The sequence below is a fragment of the Dermacentor silvarum genome, chromosome 8 (assembly GCF_013339745.2).
Source record: "Dermacentor silvarum isolate Dsil-2018 chromosome 8, BIME_Dsil_1.4, whole genome shotgun sequence".
In the NCBI taxonomy this organism is placed as follows: Eukaryota; Metazoa; Arthropoda; class Arachnida; order Ixodida; family Ixodidae; genus Dermacentor; species Dermacentor silvarum.
Genome location: NC_051161.1, coordinates 42303271 through 42325515, shown reverse-complemented (window position 1 = coordinate 42325515; position 22245 = coordinate 42303271). Strand labels below are relative to the sequence as shown.

At 43.6% G+C, this 22245-nt stretch overlaps 1 protein-coding gene across 1 annotated transcript; it reads left to right on the top strand.

Annotated features, from left to right (window-relative positions):
- Positions 1-99: 99 nt before the first annotated feature.
- Positions 100-20403, top strand: LOC125939757 (voltage-dependent calcium channel subunit alpha-2/delta-1-like). The gene is made up of 12 exons (XM_049655145.1): positions 100-191; positions 712-804; positions 1416-1513; positions 2881-2955; positions 3131-3201; positions 3395-3470; positions 3883-3941; positions 4076-4102; positions 4913-5086; positions 8776-8891; positions 9741-9817; positions 10721-20403. Exons 2-12 carry the CDS (start codon positions 750-752, stop codon positions 10829-10831), a joined length of 939 nt encoding a protein of 312 aa, XP_049511102.1. The 5' UTR covers positions 100-191; positions 712-749; the 3' UTR covers positions 10832-20403.
- Positions 20404-22245: the final 1842 nt, after the last annotated feature.

The window sequence follows — 22245 nt, the reverse complement described above, 5'->3', positions numbered from 1 at the left end:
ATGTATAAAATCTCGTAACTACGATCAAGATGACTGCATTCATATATGATAACTTTTTTCCGTTTACTTTACTTTTGTCTTGGCAGAATTGCAGGAATATCTGGAGCCAGAGGCCAATCCTCAAAAAGCATCGTACTTTAGGAGAGCGCTGTACGCTGAAGACTTCGTCTTCCTCATTAGCGACGTTAAACGTAAGTAACGCACATAGAAGAGCCGTCCGTGAGAGCTGAGAAAAAGCAATACACTGAACTAATCACTCTGTTAACAACGGATTAAAAATATTTTATCTTTCCTTGTAGGAGCGCGCTGAGCGTTCCGCGTCTTAATCAGATAAGGATGCTGGGCCTGTTGCTACCTTTTGATTCATGCACACGCGTTGGTTTGAACTTTTGCTTTCATGTTACGTGATTTAATTGAGGGCTTCAATTTTGTGTTTGTTATTTATGTCAGATTTGTGCATTGTTTTTGTTCGCATGGAACAGTGGAACCGTGTGTGATGGGGATGCTAGGGTGCGTTATGGTGTTTGTCTAAGACGCCTTAACAGCTCTCCGCAATCGCTGCTGTTAATCCAAGCTCCAATTTCACTTGCGTTATTTGCTGGAGCGACTAGTCACAGTTAAAATTCACCTTTGTTTGTTTAGGGAGGATGGGAAGTTCAAAACGCTATTATTTATTACTTGTGCACTTATCAGTGTTTTTCATTTATTCAGGAACATATGGACCCAACGCAACTCGAGAGAGCGTCATTATGGCAGCCAAAGCAGTCGACATCTACATCAAAAAGTCAGAGCTAACTCCAGCAGGTAAGGAATCGAAAGAAAAACGCCAGCATTTCATGAATAAAGCAAGTTGACTTAACATGTGTTGTGCGGGAAAAGTTACCCCGTTCAGCTTAGCAAAATATTCGCTTGCCTACTGGCTAACAAAACAAATGGTCGTCTTAACCAACGGCAGCAACATGCCGATAATTCATATTTTGCTTTAAATATTTGTGTTAGCCATGAGTGCGCCATTTTCTTTATTGATGGTTGGAAGGCTCTCTGCATTTTTGCGCTCACTAAGTAAACGTTCATCAGCTTTTAACGCACTCCGAATAATATTCTGCGTAGAGGCACTCAGGAAGACGCAAGCACTATTTCTGTTCGCCAAATGCTTGCCATCAAATAATCTGAAACTGTGGATATTCCCAAAGTTATACGGTTTTTCTAAGCCGGTTTTCTGTGTCTGTTCCTCTGCGACTAGATCTCTGTTCCTTGTGAACAATCTTGCACTAACATATGGGTTTTATTTTAATGCTTCGGTTAAAGCCTAACACGTGCACTTTACATTTTCGTGTTTATGAGTAGGTTACGCTTATTATGGCACTGTTCGTGGTTGCGCTAGGCTTAGGAGACACTCAATCTCTACATTTCAGTGGTCGGTCTCATCGTGGAAGAGCGCGTCATACACGCCTCCCTCATGACAATGTCTGCCAACGGAAGTTCAGGCGAGCACCTCCGTTGTGCTGACGAGGTGAGTGCGCAAAGCTTTTATTCTTATTCTTTTTGTTGTACTACTCTTCGTCTTCGCTTGAATCCTGGTGTTCAGTCACTGGCGAACAGCCCGCCATCAAAATACACGAAGTAACTGGACGCCCGACTGGAACTGCCTCTAGCACGTGCCTTCAGCCTCCTTTCATATTGGCACTGGTCGGAAGCTCTGCAGAGAAGGCCGAACTTCCGTCTTCCCCCTCCAGAGATATGGAGAGCCCGGAGTTTTATGGGCGTGACAGGACGCAGCAATGATTGTGCAACGCTCACGCTCCTAGCGACTTCTTTTCTTTCCGCACAGGCTATATAGTTTATTAAAGTATTGCAGAGAACTGTCCTAAGTCAACCAGTCTTCAACCCCGAAACATTTCGTTGTACATGTTCTTGATTAGTGTTGTGAATACTTGATGTCAGCAATGAAGCTTCACTGCCCGAAGAAAAGTCTGCAGTTCCTGACAAAGTACGGCCCAATTTCTGCTGACGAGTGTGTACCGCATGAAGCTTGTTCAAGTATACCGGGTGTTTCAGCGAACACTTTCAAAAATTTTTAAAGGTTGCCTGTAGAAGATGGCACAATTCTAGTTCGCGAGCTCGTCTACTCGAAGAGACGGACAATACTTGCACATAAAAAATTGAAATACGAAATCGACTAAATAACAAGTTGATTGCTTGTTATTTAGTCGATTTCGTATTTCAATAGAAAGACACGGAAAGAAAATAGGAAACGATAGGTCAGGCGCTGAATAAGCGCCTGACCTATCGTTTCCTACTTTTTTTGCCATGTCTTTCTTTTCCTGTTCGCGCAACCATGCTTTCCTCAGATGTCAACCAACTCGCCCAGCAACAAGTTCTACTCAATTCGTTACAAGTGGATCCGCCTTGCGAACTCCACTGCTATAGAATTTGTAAATTGCAGTATGCATAAGGCAATTAGTTAAAACCTAATTAATGAATTTCTGTTAATTAGTCAATCATACATTGCGATTTTTTGTGCAAGTAGTGTCCGACTCTTCGAGTAGACCAGCTCATGAACTAGAATTGTGCTCTCTGCTCCAGGCAACCTTTAAAGAAATTTGATAATGTTCGCTGGAACATTCTGTATAAAGGTGTAGCATTATCACATATCACGTGCTTTCTGTATGTTTATCTACATGCATAGTGGGACGAATTTGCCAGAAAAAAACTGTAAACAATTACCCTCTTCCTATCTTGAGATTAATGGAAGATTTCCGTGTTGTCAGCTAGCAACAACCAGTTTTGATAGAAATGTGACCAATGATTGTATTGACAACCTAGAAGTTGGAGTTCTCGTCGGTAAAGCATTTAAGCCAAAGTTTTCCTTTCCTTCAGGACTTTGTCGTCTGCTACCTTCTGGACGAAGGAGGTTTCATTCTCACCTCCAGCACGGACGACCACTCTGAAAACGTATGTGCCTTACAAAATTCAGTGATAGAAAAACTTATTCGGGCCACAGTCTTTAATTGCGCAAATTGTACATTGTTTTCTTCAACTACAGCTTGCACTTTAGAACATACCCTCAGCTTTAGCTGCCTAAGTTTGTACTGAGAAATACAAGAAACATTCTGTACGATTACTGCAGGTCGGGAAGTTCATGGGAGCGGTCGATCCTGAACTGATGGATGACATGCTGAAGAAATCGGTCTACTTCAAGTAAGTGCGTCATGCGCACGAGACGGAAACTTTGTTTTCTCATTCAGAACCAGTGCTTGTATTCTAGCACACTTGGATTGAATTCAGGCTTATTTATTTCATAAAGCTCGGCAGATAATCATCTGCCCATGACGGCATCCTTACAATCTGCGAGGTTGAACACTGATGCATATCCGGCGTGCATTTATTTCAGGGTGGAAGAGCTGCATACTGAGTCTCGGTGTCCCAGAATGCGCCGATACACCGCAGGTGCCCGATCATCAATTCTGGTAAGCCAACAACCTCTACAAAACGTCTACGAGATTTTCGGCCTTATACGACGATGGTTTTATAGCAGGAAGATTCAGTTAACGTTTAAGAATATGTTTAAGGCTGTTAATTACTCTTCAATCTGGCGTAGGATGTAAGTACCACCATTATGCTCGATTGTTGCAGCGATAGCACTGGGTGGAACACTTGCGATTTCAGGATGTTGGGAGGCGCAAGCATGGTGGTAACATACAACATTCTCAGGCACATGTCGCACTATGTAACCATGCTGACGGACCTAGCTCCTTTCGCACTTGGATACAATGCACGTAAATTTTCCTAACCCCTGAAGTTGCTTCGCTAAGAGCTTATTGGGCAGAATTGTGTGTCGCTAATGTAAATCTGGTATTTTATTGACTCTCACCAATGCAGCCACTTGAAAGCCTTATCAGAGCATTCGACATCAGCTGGATCTTCGAAGCATCGTCCTGGTAAGTGTATCATGTTAACTTTGTAGTTCAGGTGACTAATATTTGTTGGAATGTTTTTTTTTCATAGAGATAATATATTGAATTTCTATACAACCAGAAATAACATACATACACTTCTTTTTTTTGTATTACAGGCAACTGATCAAGATGTGGCTATACGCGTAAGTATTCATACTCACTGTTGGCGAGATTCACGATATATATGCGAAGAACCGATCCAATATGGACAAATCTTTATCTGCTCTTCTAGACATCAAAAGTGGGTAGCTGATATCCCAGTTGACGGTTAAAAGGAAAGATGAGGTTGGGCAGATAACTTAGTGCGTAGATCAGATAACCAGTGTTCAGTTGGAGTTACAGAAAGGGTACCAACGGGAAGGAGACGCAGTAGATGACGGCAGAGGACAAGATGGTGTGATGGGATTAGTAAATTTTCAGGCATAGGATAGGTTCGTGTGATGCAAGCGTGACAACTGGAAATCGTTGGGAGAGGCCATCAATATGCGGCTGCTGAAACAATTTTTTATGGCAGTGTAACGGGAAAAGAAGAGGTGAAATGTGGCCTAAAGGCGCGGAATAATGTCACAAGTGTGACTGAATCCACTGCCAGAGACCGGCAATGTTCATAGATTTAAGGGACTCCTACGTGATCATAACCCGTTGACTCCTCTCACAACACATGTTATCCCTTCTTTTTCTATCTCTTAGCAGCCTCGCAATAAGTGATGCGAGGTCCACTTATAAGTAGACTATAAATGATGACAATCATCATGATGTTGCTGCTGATGATCATTTAGCTTTATAATGCACAGATATGAATCAATGAATCGCGATGTAGACTTGCTAGGTAATTAAGATTTCGCGTGCTAAAGGGTGTCGCTCCGCAGGTAGTACATTCACTAGCCCGACCAGAAGTGCATTCGCAGCCCGTACCACGAGAGAGCTGTGGTCGCTTTCGTGTGGTTACGCAGTTGGCTGCCGAGTTTGGGCGGTGGCGGTGGTTGGGGCGCGGAGTCGGCGTCGTCGGAGCGCGCCCGCTACATTCCGGACGAGTACCGCGTCTGCACCACCCGCGAGGCCCTGTACCACTTTGGAAACCGGAGCAGCTACTTCATGAGCAGCCTGGACTGCGGGAACTGCTCCAGGTACGTATAGTATACGGATGCCCGGCTTTACGGAGGGATGGCGCGAGGCACCTGTCGGAGATGGTTTAAGCGAAGTAGCAAAGCAAGATTGAATGACCATGCACGTAGTTTAAAACAGACAGCCGACTGCACACCAAGCACGTATTGTTTGTGGAGGGCGTCAAATGATTTTGACCACTTAAGTTTTTTTTTTAGCGGGCCCCCAATGCATGGTGCGCGAGCATTCCTGCATTTCGCGCCCATCGAAATGTAGTTTGGTGTATCGCTTCACGGGAATTTGATGCGGAAAAGTATTGTCAGCCACCTGCTGAATTTTACGCACCCGCTCACACTATTATGCGGTTTCACTTCACGGTGTTTTTCTTGCTGCACATTCGCAAGGACGGGAATGAAAATAGTGTTTGACACAAGTATGCAAGAACTTGGCGTGACAGGCTTTTATAGGGAGTAGCTTCTCGTATGTCCGCTTTTATGAATGGTGCCCGCTACAAATATGACGAGGAAAAACGTCTTGCCTTCAGCCAAATAATTGAGCGGGCTCTAAAATAGCGCCTAGCAGCGAAGCGATCGATGAAGTCCCTAGTTGAACTGCCTAGCTTTTTATTATTTTGTTTTTGAAGTTCGTGCCGTTTTATTATGTCGGCGTTAACTTCAAAATAATTTTTTTATAATGCCCCTATCCTCTTGCGTCTCATCTAGTAGTTTCGTCGTTCTTATACAATATTATATATTTTCCCCTTCAATTATTAAGCCTGCTCTGAATATTGATCTTTGAAAGAGCCAGCACTTTCTTGCATAACACATATTTCTAAACAAAACTTCGAATCATTTGAATTTACGAACTTTGAGCTTCCGGAAATGCAAGGCGCGTTTGTCAAAACATAATATATATTTGAAGGTTACCTAAATAATTATACGCTTCCTTCATTTCCACAGATGCGATCAGAGTTAATTAAAACTGATACGACAGCGACCTCACTAGTAGAGCGCATAAATCTTGAAGCTGCTAGCGCAGTGAAAAGAAACATGTTCCTATGTGCCTGCCCTATAAAGTACCCATACAGCACCGCCATGTTCTTCTTGTTAACTGGAATGGTCATGCTTGCGTTTCATACAAAGTGTGGTCATTAGAGTACCACCATTCCGTTCTTACCATAGCGCATCTTAATTTATTTTACTACAGTCCTGGTGGCCATGAAAGCCACTAAAGGCGTTCAGGTGCGCCGAAAGACGGCGAGGAGTGATGATTCCTCAATATTATCGAAAATAGAGATAGAAGAATAACGTGGGATATATAAAGAAGGAAATGCAAAGAGAGTAACCATGTTCGCGCCCGGTTGGCTACCCTACACATGGGGAAAGGGAAACAATGATAAGAAAGAATCAGCGGGCGCACACCCACAGATAAATGTTCACTCGCGTAAATCGCAAGCGTTCGCATGGCACAGTTGCCATGAAGAAGTGCGTTATCACTTTGGTGGCCTTGTCCATTCTAGAGTCTTATTCTCCCATAGTACAGGCCAACAGCGCCGCATGCCATTCGCGCGGATAGGATGAAACTATAGCGCATATCTTTGGTGGCACTGCCGGTCTTTCCCACTCTCAGCGATATGCTTTGCATAGTAGTATCAGCCACTTGGATGGCAGAATGTAATCGGAAGCAAAGATCTCGGGACCTTGGCCCCCAACGAAAACGTAGCTTATTCACAAGGAAGGGCCTCGACTTGTCTGCTTGTTTCCATAGAGTTTCCTACCAAGAACGCCAGAGAGAAAGCTGACGCTATTGTCTGCGGGCACCGCCAGCAGCTCTACCGCCTTGAGCGCGGTAGCGCTCCTCAGGACGTAAATAAAGTTCTCTGTCTGTCTGTCTGACCGCCAGCATAGCTATTTAGTCAGCGTGTCAATGATAAATAGTGCAAGGACTTAAACAATCGTGACTATGGTTTCGAAACGACATTTCGCATTTCTTGCGGACATTTTCTAGCGGACCTGTTAAGCTTTTCGTAAGTCCGTTTCGTGCCGACAGAAAGCTAGGCCCAGCTGTGTGTCACCGAGCTATGCAACCTCCTCGCATCACACACGTGTGTAGGGCGGAGTCTCGCCGTGGCATGCTTGCGCTTCGCCTTCACTCTACCGAGCCGAGGAGAAGAGAGTGTTCACTTAGCCGTTACGTCACTGATATGCTAGAAAGCTCTAAGCAGCCGGCGCGCCGACAGACGTGTCGCCTCTCTTGTCTAGTGAACACGCGTGCACAGCTACCATGGGGCGACCAAAGAAAGGCAAGACTCCCGAGAAGAAGCCGCCTACAAGGAAGCTCGGCGCGCGGCTCAGCGGGACTACGATCGACGAAGCAGAGCCGATCCTGCCCATCGCGCCGAGGCCGCCGCCGACAAACGCCGTCGCTGAACCGAGGAACCAGAGTTTCGGGCCAGAGACAACGAACGCTGCCGACTGAATGCTTGGCGCCGCCGGGAATCGCAAGAAGCCATGCATAACATCGCAAAACTTAGCAAAACCTAGCAACACTTAGTATGAACCTAGCCTAGCCATGTATAACCTTGCAAAGCTTAGCAAAATCTAGCAACACTTACCAAAAGCCAGAACTAGCTCCGCTGATGACCCAGCTTGGCACTACTAGTTTACCCTAAGGTCGTAACGTAGTTGTATATATAGATAGCTTTTGCGGTGAAATTACGTAATAACATCAACTACTTGTAAATGCAAAACTGTTCGAAGAAAACGTTGTTATCTTAGCAGGCGATAGAACTGATAACTGCAAGAAAGATACAGCGTGCCTTTTCGACGAATTCATACCAGGACTTACAGAAAATACACGTATTACGAATGTTACTATGGCGGCCGAATGATCACGAGAGCGGAGATTTGTGCGAGTTGGTACATAAGCGTGGCGGAAAACACTGCAACTTTCCAACTTGATGCCAATACTAGCATCATCGCAAGAGCAATACAGCAATAGAGGCATGCATCTGTCACCCGTCCATTTCTTTCATTGAAGAAGAAATTTCATTCATTGATAAGTGTCACTTATTTTGAAATTATGCTCACGTGAACAAAGAAAGCGTTGTTGCGAGTGAACAATTGTAGATGGGTGTATTTTCTTAGTGTTTTTCTATTGTATGTTGATCTTGATAAATGTGACACACACACTCACACTTAATCTCATTTCACCTAGGTTAAGTGCACGATAAGTGGACAATTACTTGTAAATATTTTCCATTTAATTAAATAGATAGGTGTTTCATATTAATTCCCAAAATATCACAAGGTATGTAGAACGCCGTTTCACTTGAGTAAATAAATACGTGCAAAATTTTCCCCTTGTTGCTGGAACCGATTTGAAATGAGATTGAGTACCTTACGTTGTCTCTAATAACGGTATTGAGAGATATACATGTACATCTCAATACCTTCAAAACTGTATATCTACAGTTTAATATATATATATATATATATATATATATATATATATATGTGTGTGTGGTGTGTGTGTGTGTGTGGGGTGTGGTGGTGTGTGTGTCTTTGTTCTTTTTTCTATACCCGTGTGGAGTTGCCCCGTTTTCTACCACGTGACTGTACGATCGCCCGGTGCGGGATTTCCCTCTAGTAATTTCGGTAGAAAGCCCCGTGCCACTGCAATATTTCTTCCCTTGCTGCACGCGGCCCTACAGGCAGTACGGCGTGGGACGCGTGGGCTACACCAACGTGATCCTGGTGATATCGACCGTGCCCTGCGCGCCTGTCTTCTGCGACCCGCCGCCGACACCGCTACAGGCGCCAATCGAAGGTTGGTGGCGTCGCGCAAACAATGTGTGCCGTCCCATCATCGCTTGACCTACTTCTATATCCCGCTTTGTTCGCCAACAGTTTTTTTTTCTGAGACAGCTTATTCCGGAACGGGTGAATGCCGGCTTGAAACAATGTTTAAATTATACTAGCTTTTCTGAAGGTTAGAAGCTATTGTCGAAACTCAGTGCAAGGGTCAATATCTGTGCACATGAGCGTAAGAGCGCAGCCAAGTACAGCATCAAAGACGTCAAAGTGATGTTGATAAATGCATATGAGGCGTCAATTCGTCTATTGTGCTCTTTCTATTTTCTTTGTGATGTAGAAAAAGTAACCATCACCAGTTCATCTGCCGTCGCCAAGAAAGTTACCTCGCATCACACACTCTAACAAAGTTAAGAGCAATTAATAATAATTAATGCTAAAGTGAAAGTAACTATGTAATAAAATGTCGTGTTTGTTTCAAATTGCGTTTTGCGGAGTTTCAGGGATATCGCGTGCTTAGTTCATGCGTCTGCCTGAAGAATCAAGGATCTTAGGAATAGCTGTCTGCTGTTCCGTAAGTGCACTATGGCCGCAAGATCAATCGGGTAGAAGATAAATGAGAAATAACCTCGTGTCGCTTCATTTCGCCTTCTTACGGGAGGCAACTTTTGTTGATAAGGAAGGTTCATGTCTCCCTGTGGCCAACAATTCCCTACATTCCTAGCTATACCACCTCGGGAACATTATAAAGCGCTTTAATAATTGGGAATTTATGAATGTTATTATGGAAATACTGCACGCCGTGTGAAACACGATCGACAAGCGGTCTGGGGCGGCCAAGATTTCAATGTCGCTTCGCTTGCAGTTGAAGACCCCGCACCCTGTGACCATCCACTGAGGTACAGACGTAGGCCAGACAAATGCTACGCCGACCATGACAAAGTGAGTCTGCTTGTGCATTTGCGGTTGCGATTTCCTAACTGAAAATTAGTACATTGCAATTAACAAAATGAAGAGGGAGATTGTTTACACTGCTACTTAGGAACGCTTCATTAGCTTTATTAAGCGCCCGCGTCCCAGTTCAGAACGTTTGAAACCACGAACACAATTTTACTTTTCTCGTGGTTAGGCTTGCAGGGGCCCAAATGTAACGTGATAAACCTTGTGTTGGGCTAATTGGTTCATTGTGTATGGACAGAACCGAGCAGCACGCAAAAAACATGGACGAAGAGGGTACACGTAAAACAGGACTGCGCCCGTTCTGTTTTACATCTTCCTTCTTTGTTGGTGTTTTGTTTTTGCGCACGGCTCGGCGTACAGTGTAAAAACACACTTTAAAGGTGAATAAGGATGTAAATTATTTTACAGCGTATACTAAATGTAACGCGCGTCATGCAAGAGAGAAATTTGAGGTGGGAGAACAGATTTCTGAATATCTAATTATTCATGAAGAGAGGGTGTAAACCTCGCATGACTTTCCTCGTAACCTTCAAATTATTGGCGCAACTCTTTTGTTAATTCAGAAACAGGATACTGAGCAACACTTGTATGGAAGAACAAACGTGTATATTAACGCCCGGTAACGTCACGTTTGCGTATATTGCAGTGGATGGCGGCGTGAGAGAAAGAGTTTTGTGTCCAAATCACTTGAACACCGTGGTCTTTGATACCTAACTCCTCTGTGTATTTTGACGCTGCCGCTTCGTTGTCTCGCTGCAGAACATAAAGGGTCGATTTGAACATTTCAATCTGAGGAAGGAAAAAGAGATTTGACGGTCATTAGTTTACAAGTTATTTTCGGAATATTTTGCGATGATGATAGAATAGTTGCATATGGGATTGCAGGAGGACTACCACTTGTGCGGCGGAAGCGGCCAGCTAACACCGTGCTCCGCGCTGCAGCTTCTGATGTCGGCATTGGCGCTGGTCGCCCTGGCCATTGTGACTAGACCGTAAGACTGTGGATTTCACGGCCCATGCCACAATGTGGGCACGGCGCCGCGCCTTCAGCCGTTCGATGGCTAATCATTCCTTCAGAGAAGCGCCGCGTAGCGGTCGGCAAAGGACCATCGACGGCCACCGGTTTTCCTCTCGGCGATTTGACGAGCATTCCAAGCAAGAGAACGGAAAGGAACACAGCGTACATGCGTTCCTTGGTGCAGTGGTGTTGTGTCTGACTTACCGCGAGTGATCGGTCGAAGTGAGTACAGTGATGAATCACTCGACGGACCAAGAACAAGAAAGCGACGGGCCTTCTCACCCCTCCCCCTTTTAGTGCAGCACGGTGACTGACGCTATCTGTGCACGAGACTGCGCGTTTGTTTAAAGTTGACCCTACTGTCTGAGTTCTGCGACCATGTCATCCACCTTGCCCTGTAAGAACGGTGAATAACGAACAGGGGCAAAACCTTAAGAAAAACCTTAAGGCTACGAACACATGCGCACAGTTTTGCATGTGTGTATTTGAGGATGCTTGCTGATCTGCGTAAGATGAAAACGAGGAACCACTTTGGTTGATATTACACACGGCCTTTCACAACCCTAAACTTCGAGACGCGAGCAAATTCTTGAGTTCTAATTAAGGATGACCTCGTTCAGACAAAGATTTCGGACCCAAAATTAGGTTTGATGACGTAGTAAACGGAAAGCCACAATATGTGAGAAGCGTCTGGTGGCATACCGTCGCATAAGAGAATGATCCCAGAAATTACACGTACATCTGAAGCCATACGTGGCTGCTTAATAGAATTCTATCCAACTAACCGACGCATGACGTGAAGCGATACGAAAAAGAGAATGGCACTGCGGGTGACATGGGCGCCTCAACGGTGAAGAGAGCCTCCAATGGAAGGCGCATACTTTTGACTTAAACCGTCGTCCAGTGAGACCCACTAAGAAGATGGAGTGAAGACATCGCAGCTGATGAGCTGCTCGTTATGTCCGTCACGTCGCGCCGTCTGGTGGTCGTCGTGCTGTGTGTGTGTGTGTGTCTGTGAGGTTGTGTGTCTATTGTGCTGCCGCCGCGTCAAGAGCTGCGCGTCCTCCGTGGAAGCCACGAGTGTGATGAAAACTTTGTCCAGTGTGGAAGTGGTTGGAGCCCATTTCACCGTCGGCAAGTGCAGAGAATTGTTGTTGAAAGGAAACTCCACAGAATACGCATTTTCAGGATGAGTGTTGGGGCATGCTCGCCGCTCTCTCGCACTCTCCATGAATGCTTTTTTGCGTGCATTGCATACGAACGATTCTTGTTGAGTAGCGAATTAGTTTGCTCGTTGCTTCGTTTTCCTTTTGGCTGGGAACGGTAAGACAGACTTGTTGTTCCATTCTTGTTCGTTTTACATTTGGTGTAGAGTAGGGGTAGCAGGTTTCTCGCATGGTTGGTCTATATACGCCGGTGCGTTGGCTAACGTATAGCGTTCAGTCTGACTAACTTGCCGTGTTTCTTGTTATTATAGATGCGAATCCGTAAACAGCATTTCTTTGAGCCTTGTATGCCACGGCAGCGTTTGCTTCTACAATGGTATGCTCGAACAGATGCATTAGGCATAACTCTCACATTGTGTGTGGATAAGCATTTACCTGCGTACATGCCAGTAAGCTTTGAAACATTCAAATGACATTCGCGCCGCTTGCGTATGCAGCAAGTGTGGCCCGAGTAGGCTGCTTGATACCTTTAATCCGCCTTAAAACACCTAAAATCCTCCAGCCAGGTACGTATGTTAAAGCAAAAAAAAAAAAAAAAATCTGATGAACTGCACCCGAGAATCAACCACTTAGAAGAATCCACAGCTGGCGCATATTTCATAGCAACTAACGGACAGAAGGAAAGGCAAAACAAAGCATTACAAGTAACATTTCGAATAGGATGTATTCCGAGATTTCTTGTCTAAATTTGCCGTGATAATATCTTGCGAAAATGCATGAGAAGCAGTTTGAAAATGTATTTTTGTTTTGTTTCTGTGCATGAATGTTGTACGTGTGTGTGTGTGTGAACTAAAAATATGTGCTCTAGAAAAAAAAAGTCATGCGCGCAAAACAAGAATTTTTATACGCACTCTGTTATCTTGAGATTGCGCGCAAAGAACTTGCTACCAGCATTCGTGGTTGCTAGAGCAATGGTGAGGGAACGCACCACCACCAATAAGTCTTGCTCGCTCTTAAAAAGCGTGCATGAAAAAACCTTCATAAAAAAAGTTAGTGGCAGATCATTTGTACGCAATTGGAAAACACTGCCACATTATGGTAATGCACTGAAACATACTTTGAGGGGTCCTTAGCCCAATGAGTGATTAGCAACGCTGAACTGGAATTGCAGAAACAAATCATTTCATCGCATCTGGCACCGTTCCGCAAAAGCCGGCAATCAGAGGAGTTTTGGTGAATTGTAATTCCCTCCCCAGCGTTCCACTAAACCTTAGGGAATATTGGAAGCTTGCTAATCGAACAATCACGCCTTTAATATTTCCGTATTCGAGCAAATTATTTTTCTGTTACAGCTCTTACAAAGGGCCGGATATTATACGTTAATAAATATACCGAAAAATATTGTTTCGGCTCTGCATTTTTTTTTCAAATGTCTTGAGAAACGTTTCAGATTAGCCTCTAAGAATTCTTCCTCTAAACACGCGATTGCTGGCAACTGATTTTCGCGAATGCGCATTTGAGTAACAAAGATTGCGCAACGCGCTTGCTATGGTGATGTGTTAGAACATACGGATCGGCGAATATTCGTGCATGTAAGCTCTGTTCTGGGAAGTTCGAAATTGTATCTTTCCCTTTCACCGACTATTGGAGCATCTTCATACTCTGATTGCTACAAAACGAGATGTGCGGTTTGTGGTGAATTTTTATGGAAACCACAATTCTTTTTCGCAGTACTTCGCTCCTGTGTGAAAGAGCTACGCATTAGTTTGGATGTCATACCCTCAGTTGATGAAGTTATTTTAAAAGTTGTCAAATAATTTGTGGAGTAAAGTGTACACTTTCATTCACACCTTAGCGCGTTGATCACAACATTAAGCTGTTTTCGTAAAATTTTTGGGAGCACGTTCAATGTGCTGCATTGTATGGCTGTGAGCTCTAATTTACAAAAGCCAAACGCTTTTTTCAAGAATGAGTGTAATTTTGTTGATTACCTAAGGAATCCGCTGCATCACCTATTTGCAACAAATGAGATTCCCCACTTTTCATAGTCCTTTTCCAGGTAACGTTTTGTTCCTTACATGGAAAGCTAGACAAGAGAATTGAGAATGCACATTCTAAAGTTTCTGTTAAGTAATGGTACGATGGGTTATAGTTAGAACCTTAGAACGAGCTGAAGATTTGAATAAACATCGATAAATCACTAGTAAGCAGCTGCCAATATTACGCAGAATATGTGCTTTAACAGCTATTTTTCTTTCAAACCTTACATGATCTCACAACAGGAAAAAAAGAACAACTTTTATTACAGATATAGGAAACTTTCAGCTATATAGTTATGGACACGATCTGAAACGACAGGAGATTTGTGCACAATCTACACAGTCACTCCGAATATCACCCATGCATAAAAGTGCTCACAAAATTAGAATGGAAGCACAGTACTTATGCACCTATTATTGAAACGATATCATGCATGCCAAAGTAGATCTGTTTTGTATACTATGAAGGCAATCAACAATTGGCTGCTTTGCTTTTGCTGTCAAACGTCACTAAATACTAGCGAACGACAGAATATTGGTAGTATCACCAGTCCAAAATGTTGATAGGAAGAGCTGATTGCATTGCTCATCTAGCCCCTTCAGTCAAGAGTCATGATAGACCGTCAATAATTATGCCATAGTTGCATGATTCTATTCCAAGGCGCTGTACACGCCATAGAAGGATAGTCCAGGCTGTAGTCTGATGCTCTGGACATTTTATATTAAGTTTCTGTAAATAAATATCTAGGTAATGTGCAGCCTGTCATATTGCGCTCGTATTGATAAAATTTAATTACCGGCTCGTTGTACATACAAAAGATAATTATGTGCAGTAAGCACTACGAGAAAAAAAATGTTCTTTCGCCATTGGTGAAGGAGCACGGCACCTTGAACACGGTAGTGTTTGACGAAACATCTCGTCAGACACTACCGTGTTTGACGAGATGTTAGCAATCTGGCCAATTGTGGCCACATTGCTGTGGCCAGCAATGTGGCCTTCAGCAATGTGGCCATTTGCGTAGCAATACGTAGCATATTCAAGTGAAACGAAGACAGAGTGATTACGTAGGGGTAAAATTCACCTGAAGGTTACAGTCAGTGATTTCCTTTAAAACATTTCTGCGTTGACACCATTATAAAAAACTGGCAATAACAAGTCGGTGCACACCGCACATGTGCACGCAGTGACATAACAGGTTAATGTTCATATCAATTCACCGGAAAAGCTATCTTCGATAGGTGGAAACCAAAACATGAAGGTAATTATGCGTTTCCGGCACATGCAATCGCTTCTGGCGCATGCAGCTCGCAAAACCATAGCCTTCGAAATCTATTTCTGTTACTCCGAAGAAGCGGTAACTGTATGCTAGGTTTGGACACTATCTACTGTCGAATAAAACTACAATGCAAATTTAACGTGATAGCGTTAAGGGCCCCGTGTCGTAGAAAATCCGGTGTCAGCGTTGGTGTCGGCGTCGGCGTTAAGCATCGGCGTCTGGCGGAAAAAATCATGCCGAACCACGTCATCCCAAACCACCCCGACCGAGCAGGCCCTTCGCGTGGCGCAAGGTGTTAGTGAACAAAAATTCTCAAAGTAAAATCCGTCAGAAAAATCGTAAAGTACGACTTAACCACAACGTACAGACGTGATAGCGTCGGATTGTAATTTGAATATACGAGAAAAAAATCCTGATAAGCAGCTGGGCATCTTTGAATGCTATCGCGTTCCATACTTAAAAGGCGAAGCTTAATTTATGCGTCCTCCAGTTCTGATAGTGTTTCGCTGTACTTTGGTTCTAGGCAACATTGAGGGGAATGTTGAAACCCGAGCCTTTCTATATTTATATCGAGCCCCATGTCGCAGAAAATACGGAACGCTCTCGCGTTCAACTCTTAAAGGTGAAGCTTAAGCGTACTCCAAGTTTTTTTTTTTAGCTCGCTGTGAAGAAATGTGCGGTGTTCATGTGGACTTTCCGGGAATACTCGTTATACAAAACACGTAAGCGCATGGAACAAAAAGAGAAAAAGGAGCGACACTATGGAAAAGATGAAACGAAAACTTTGAGATAAATGAATATGGTACTGTTATAGAAAATATATAGTTGTTGAACATTGCCACTGCTAATAGGTATAGTGGCAATTCAGTGTGAATCCCTAAAAAAATGTGTGCTTCTACAGCTTGCAGAGCAATGGCTCTTCTTTTTGACAATAAGAATTTGAATCCCTGGATAATCTTAATGAAGAGATTGTCTGCACTTATTGCAGACAAAAGGATAAAATACAGTGTTCTACATGCCAGAACAGATACGTCGATATTTTTACGAAGTATCAAACACTTTGAAAAATGTTGGGCCAGCTGTGGGCGTTCCATTTTCAGCCCTGTTTGCAAGCGCGTAGCTTCTTGTAGTTTCGCATGTCCTTCAACAACAAACGGGATGCGATTTTCCACGCTTCAAACCTAATGAGAGTTATATATATATATAATAAGTATATATGAAGAATGTGTCGACCCAATCTATACTTGGTCTTGTGTGCGTGCGTGTGAGTGTAGGTGTATCGTACGCATGGAATGAATGCAATTCTACAGGCTGCCAGTTGATGTCCCACGTTCGTGTAACACGCCACAAAGAACACACGCACACACCCACCTGCGACTGAGACCCGGCACACTTTGAACACAGCACAGACACATTTGTCAAACTCTTTCTCGGGCTTCCAGAACACTCCGGCAGAAACACAAGTACACCCACCACTACCTCCTCATTCCCTTTACCGTGCAAGCCTACTTTAAGCAAACTATACCCCTGAGCTTAACGCCTTGACTTTCGACTTGCAGTCTGAGGTGTTCATTAAAAAAAAAAAAAAAAAAACGAGCCTTGAGTTGGCGGCACCAAGGACAAAACAATAACAGATGGATGTAGCGTTTTTTTTTCTCTCATTAGAAACGAGAAATGCTAGAATTTCGTGTGCAATAGAACATCAGAAAAAACTTTCTAGAGCACTAAAACAATTTCCATGGAATGCGTCAATTTGCATTCCATTGTAACCTTTTGTCTTATTGCGAAGGGCTGCGTGTAAACTTAAATACTAGTCAAATAATGAACCACATGAAAATTACGTCCACAAAGCGCTCTTCATTTTGCCTTCAGTGTTTTTTGCTGAATTGTTTCTGGTCGTGCGCAATATATAGGAAACCAGTGCCTCCGACGAATGTTAAATAGTCCTTTTTGTTGTCAGGTGATGCCACTGCCCGCGATTTATTGACGCTTCAGTGATAACGATAGATAAGACAACGTTAGGAGACTGACTGTTTTCTACAGCTAAATTATCCGGTGCATGAATTTACCCGTCAGGGCCAAGGCAAGTGTAGGCATAGTTCAGTTATGCTTCCCCTTGTTTTAGTCCAGTCCTCACACGTAGTACACCACAGACACCAGACATACCGTCGAAGCAAAGTTTAAAAGTGTATGTGGACCATGAAATCTTATTTTTGAACAATGGTGGTCAAAGCTTGAGTTCTCATTTTCGCGAACGTGTCATGTTTTTTTTTATTTATATAAAGCAAATATTTTCTAGGAGGGAAATACATCGCTGTCCAAGAAAGGATTATGCAGTGTTAACAAAACTCTAAAAAAGCATTTTCCGGCAAATGTTAAGGCTGCTTGTCGGTCTATTACGAGGTACCAACACTTCAAGAGAAATCTTGAAAATATTAATTCTTGTCGAAGCCAAGTCGTAGCAAATTTCGAACATTAAAGTTTAGGAATAAGCAGCTGAGTGAATACTATTCGCGAGAGAATATTCAGTTGTCGGAACCTATACCAATTGACTATTCGTATTCTGATTGCAACAAAAACAAGGTAATAATACCAGCTCTTATTAAATAATCTCTACGCGAAACAGATGAGAAGGAATACAAATTTCGGACACCATGTCCAATTGCTGTGTGCTCGGCTGAACAAATGCAAAAATGCGTGTAAAGACACCAATAAAAGCACTATACATGGAGTAATTTTGTAAACACATATATAATAAAACAAAAACATAATGGCAAAACTTGTGACGGCCATGCGAGCAGCAAAGCATTTTTGGCAGCAGTGATCCTGAAAAAGACAGCGATGCGCCTTCGCTTATATTTTGTACAGCACATAAACCTATGCTCAGGCTTTCTCTTTCATTAGGTTCGGTTACTGGGAAAGCTATTCATTACGTGTATAGTGCGGTGAGACGTTATTGTTGTGTCAGAGCAGGTTAGGTCAGTGTTTCCTCACTGATTCTGCGAGCTAGAGTGCATGGGTCGTTTTGACATTCCAGATTTTACCCTTGTCGCGAGTGTGTCCGTTTCTTGTGTCCTTCAATGTCTTCATGCCACGTGGCCACACCACCTTGTTCGCTATTCACACGGCTACAGGAAGGCCGTTTCTGCTTTAGTGGCTTGCTAGCAATGAGAACGAAACGTCTTGTATACAAACCATAACGTTTCATTTTTAATAGTGAAATGCCTCACCAGAGTTTTATTTCAAGTGCTGCCTATGCGTGAGGTGGCAGTGAAATATTAAGCGAAATTTTTGAAGAAAGTCAAATGAACGTTAATGAATCATGGACCCCGAAACTTGGACAGCTGGTAATTAGGTAGCCCAGCAGTTACCTTTTTTTTTTTGGTCGCTTGGCCTTTACCATCCTGTCACCTCATTTCGTGCTAGCATACTCTGCCATCGTGTGAAAATTCAATCCTCTCAAGGCCCAGCCGGGGTATATGTGATGTACAGCTCCCAACACGTTCCGCCGTAACTGAATACGCAAATACACGCGCTCTTCAGCCAGTTTGTGCGTTGCTACGCCGCATAATTTTTTCGTTCTTCTGTCGTAATCGTGATGCGCGAGGTTCTGTCCTCGAAAAGCCATATTCTGCTGGATTACAGAGGTTACTCACATTACCCAGTCGTAACGGTGACTGTGGCGTCTTGCCCGATTGGCGGCCCATTAATGTAGAGCTCGATGTTGTGCCCTTAGCAAACTTTTCTCGCCTCTGAGTCAGCCAGTGTCGCGGCGCTGAGATCGTACCCTTCAAAGCCGACTCTAGAGTCACGGGGATGCCCTGTATCTGCTGTGTTCGGGCCTCCGAATACTTGTACATAGCGTTTATGCTGTATGTCATTCCGAGTGTTTCAGCTTGGACGAAGAGAACAAAGCAAAGCACAAAAACGTTTTCTGTGAGAAGCACCAACAAGAATAACAAGGTAAAAAAAAAAAGAAAGAAAAGCCAACATACTTCGCCATCCCCTCGCAACAATTGTACAGGGGTGAATGACTTGCGCTTCTTGCCCGAGACTATATAATAGGCTTCAGCTGTGCGCTGGATGTTCATTGTGGATATGTTTGTTTTCCTGAATAATAGAACCTAAAGTAAGCCCCCAAGATTGAAACGAAATGGCAGAAAAGTTAGACAAAGGGTGCTGAAGTCATGAAGTTTGTGAACCGGAGAAAAGTTTCTTGCGAACCAAGCGTGAAAAGTTATCGGTGCTGGTGTGATCACTCGAGATGTTTCATTTTAAACGGCTCTATGCATGTGCGCTGAGTGTCTCCGTGAGTTTCCTTTTGTGCTTTGTTCGAGTGAAATCTTTGGCGCAGCATTTCTTTCGCATTTTTTATTGCTAAAACAGGTACATTATTACGTAACACGGTTCTCGACAAATAATACTCGCATCATTGACGTGTAGTAAAACCAGAACCTTGCATTACAATTTGACTCTCACGCACCGTTAGGCGACGTCTGCTCCAAAACTGAACACCGTGTAGTCTTAACTATGAGCAACTAGGCTCGGCATTTCTGAAGTATTTTTGCTGTTCCGGATAGGCTGGCGCTGTTTAAATGCGAAAACCTGAGCAAATAATTGTTCGCTCCAGAAAGAAGTGATTTCAACGCATCATACGGCAAAAGGTGTGCACATATATTGATTACTTGCTGCTTCCCTTCCTAAGAAATGCATTAACGTTGCAAGAACTGGGGGAAAGCGTGGCTGAAAATGTCACTCACGTTGAGATTGGATGCGTCATGCCCACTACAAATGTATCACGTTACACACCCGTGGTGACGACGCTGTTTGTGCATGTTGTCTAATTCCTGAAGTGTTGCACCCAAACTTTTAATGTGTTTTTGGTTGTTCAAAAGCAGTGACAACACGTTTTTTCCACGAATGTAGCGTCTGTGAACTTTGTTGTTACGCGAGTGCGTTCTGTTGGTGCGATGACGTTTTGCCTCGGCAATTGCTCCTTTGAGTTGAATGCCTTGAACCCCGAGTTATGTGTTATTGCGGAATGGGGGAACAATAAAAGAAGTTTAGAAACGTCTTGTGCAGTCTCCCTCTCTCTCCCTCGATTATCAGGATTGATATCGTAAAGCAGCTGTTCTAGCGTGGAAGCGAGATTGCCAACACGTGAAAGAACAGCACTGCGGCATCGCGGTATGTTTTTGTTTTTCTGTCACAATTATTGAAGCACTTACTGTTGAAAGAAGGACTTGCAAATCCTCGTTTGAAGAGTTTATTCATGCCCTCCGAGCTCTTGAGGTGGCTACACCTATGGAAAGCCGTCTAACTTTGAGAAACTTCAATGGAAAACTCTTTCTGTTAGGTGGTTAGACGAGATGAAACATTTCATGACTTATCTGTGCAAACGCCGGTCCTTTCCCTCCTTTCTTTCCTTGTATATTGGCGCTTCGTTTTCAAGATAAACAATAAGGGATCGAAAAATGATAACAATTTCAGATAAATAAAAAAGAATAAACAATCAGTTTGTTCGCACAGTTACCTGACGAAAACGGAATTATGTATTAGCTAAGAAGGAATTATTGTCGCCACGGACATGACTGTAATGGTAAAACTTACCGCATATTAATTGCCACACTTTGAAAGAATCAATGGCTGCTGAGAAACTAAACAAGTGGCCGGGGTGTCTCGAGTTTTTTTATAGGTTTTAAGCTGATAATCTTGCCCTGACGTAGCCTTTATCAACGGATGCCTTCAATTCTGAAATAGATCGGGCAGAAAGTTGTTTGCCTTCACGCAAGGTTTCCCTAATATACTGTAGTACTTTCGTTTAACTTGTAGTACTTACTTTTAATTAACTAAACGGCAGACAGGTGCACTTGATGCGTAGTCAAATATAATCTGGCCCTGTCGAACACGCCACCATCGCAATCTCAACGCTTTTGTTTGCAGCACAGATCCCGGAAATGATTTCCCTGGGGTTGAGATTGCCTTGTTCTCTTCTGAAATGTGATTTGCTATGCCACTGTGCACGCCCCCCCTCCTGCAAACGAACTGTCTGGCATATGCCCGATCCCTTGCAAACAACGCATCCTGCCCTACACTTCGTGATTAGATGCATTCCTGCTCCTTTTCTGGGCATGTTATCCCAGTCTGATTCCGGGAAGAAAAACGAAGATAAAATTATTTTCCTATCTTAGTTCTCATGTTCAGTCCTCGTGAACATGGGGTGCTCTAGGACCTTTGTTCTGCCTCCGATTTTCATCTTATTTTGTTGTCATTCACTCAGGAAAGTGCGCTGCACTCTGAAGGGCAGATTGGCTACGCATCTTATAAAGCAAATACAACAACTTTCTTTTTGATTGCAGCTTACTTTAGGCTTTAAATTCCACTTTTCCTTTTGTTTGGTTTGGACTTACTGCGAAGCTATGCTCTATCTCACAAGCACCCTCCAGTGCAGCCGAACCTATGAACCGCCTTAGCAAGCAAGGAAACCTAGCCCTTGCTGGTGTGTATGCGTATATGCTTTGGTGTCGCCTGTTTAATTCGTGCGCATTTTTTATTGAGGATGCCGGCGAACACGTGAATGCAAAATACCAAATGTATCGTTACTAGCTTTGCATCGAGATAACTAACAGTGTTGCTATAAATACTAAATGCACATTGATATATAATGTCTATTGGTGTTTTGTGGCTAAAGCGCCCTTAGGCGTTGATGCACCCACGCTGACGCCTGGTGGCACGTCTCCTCCATCACGACTACCAACGTCGATGACCATGAGCAACCGTCGTGCATATGGAAGCTGCACTACGCTGCACACGCTAGCACAACGCGAAAGACGAAGCACGTAACTGACACACTAATACAACGCGCAAGACAAAGCACGTAACTGAATCGTCACCGAGTCAAATCAGCGCG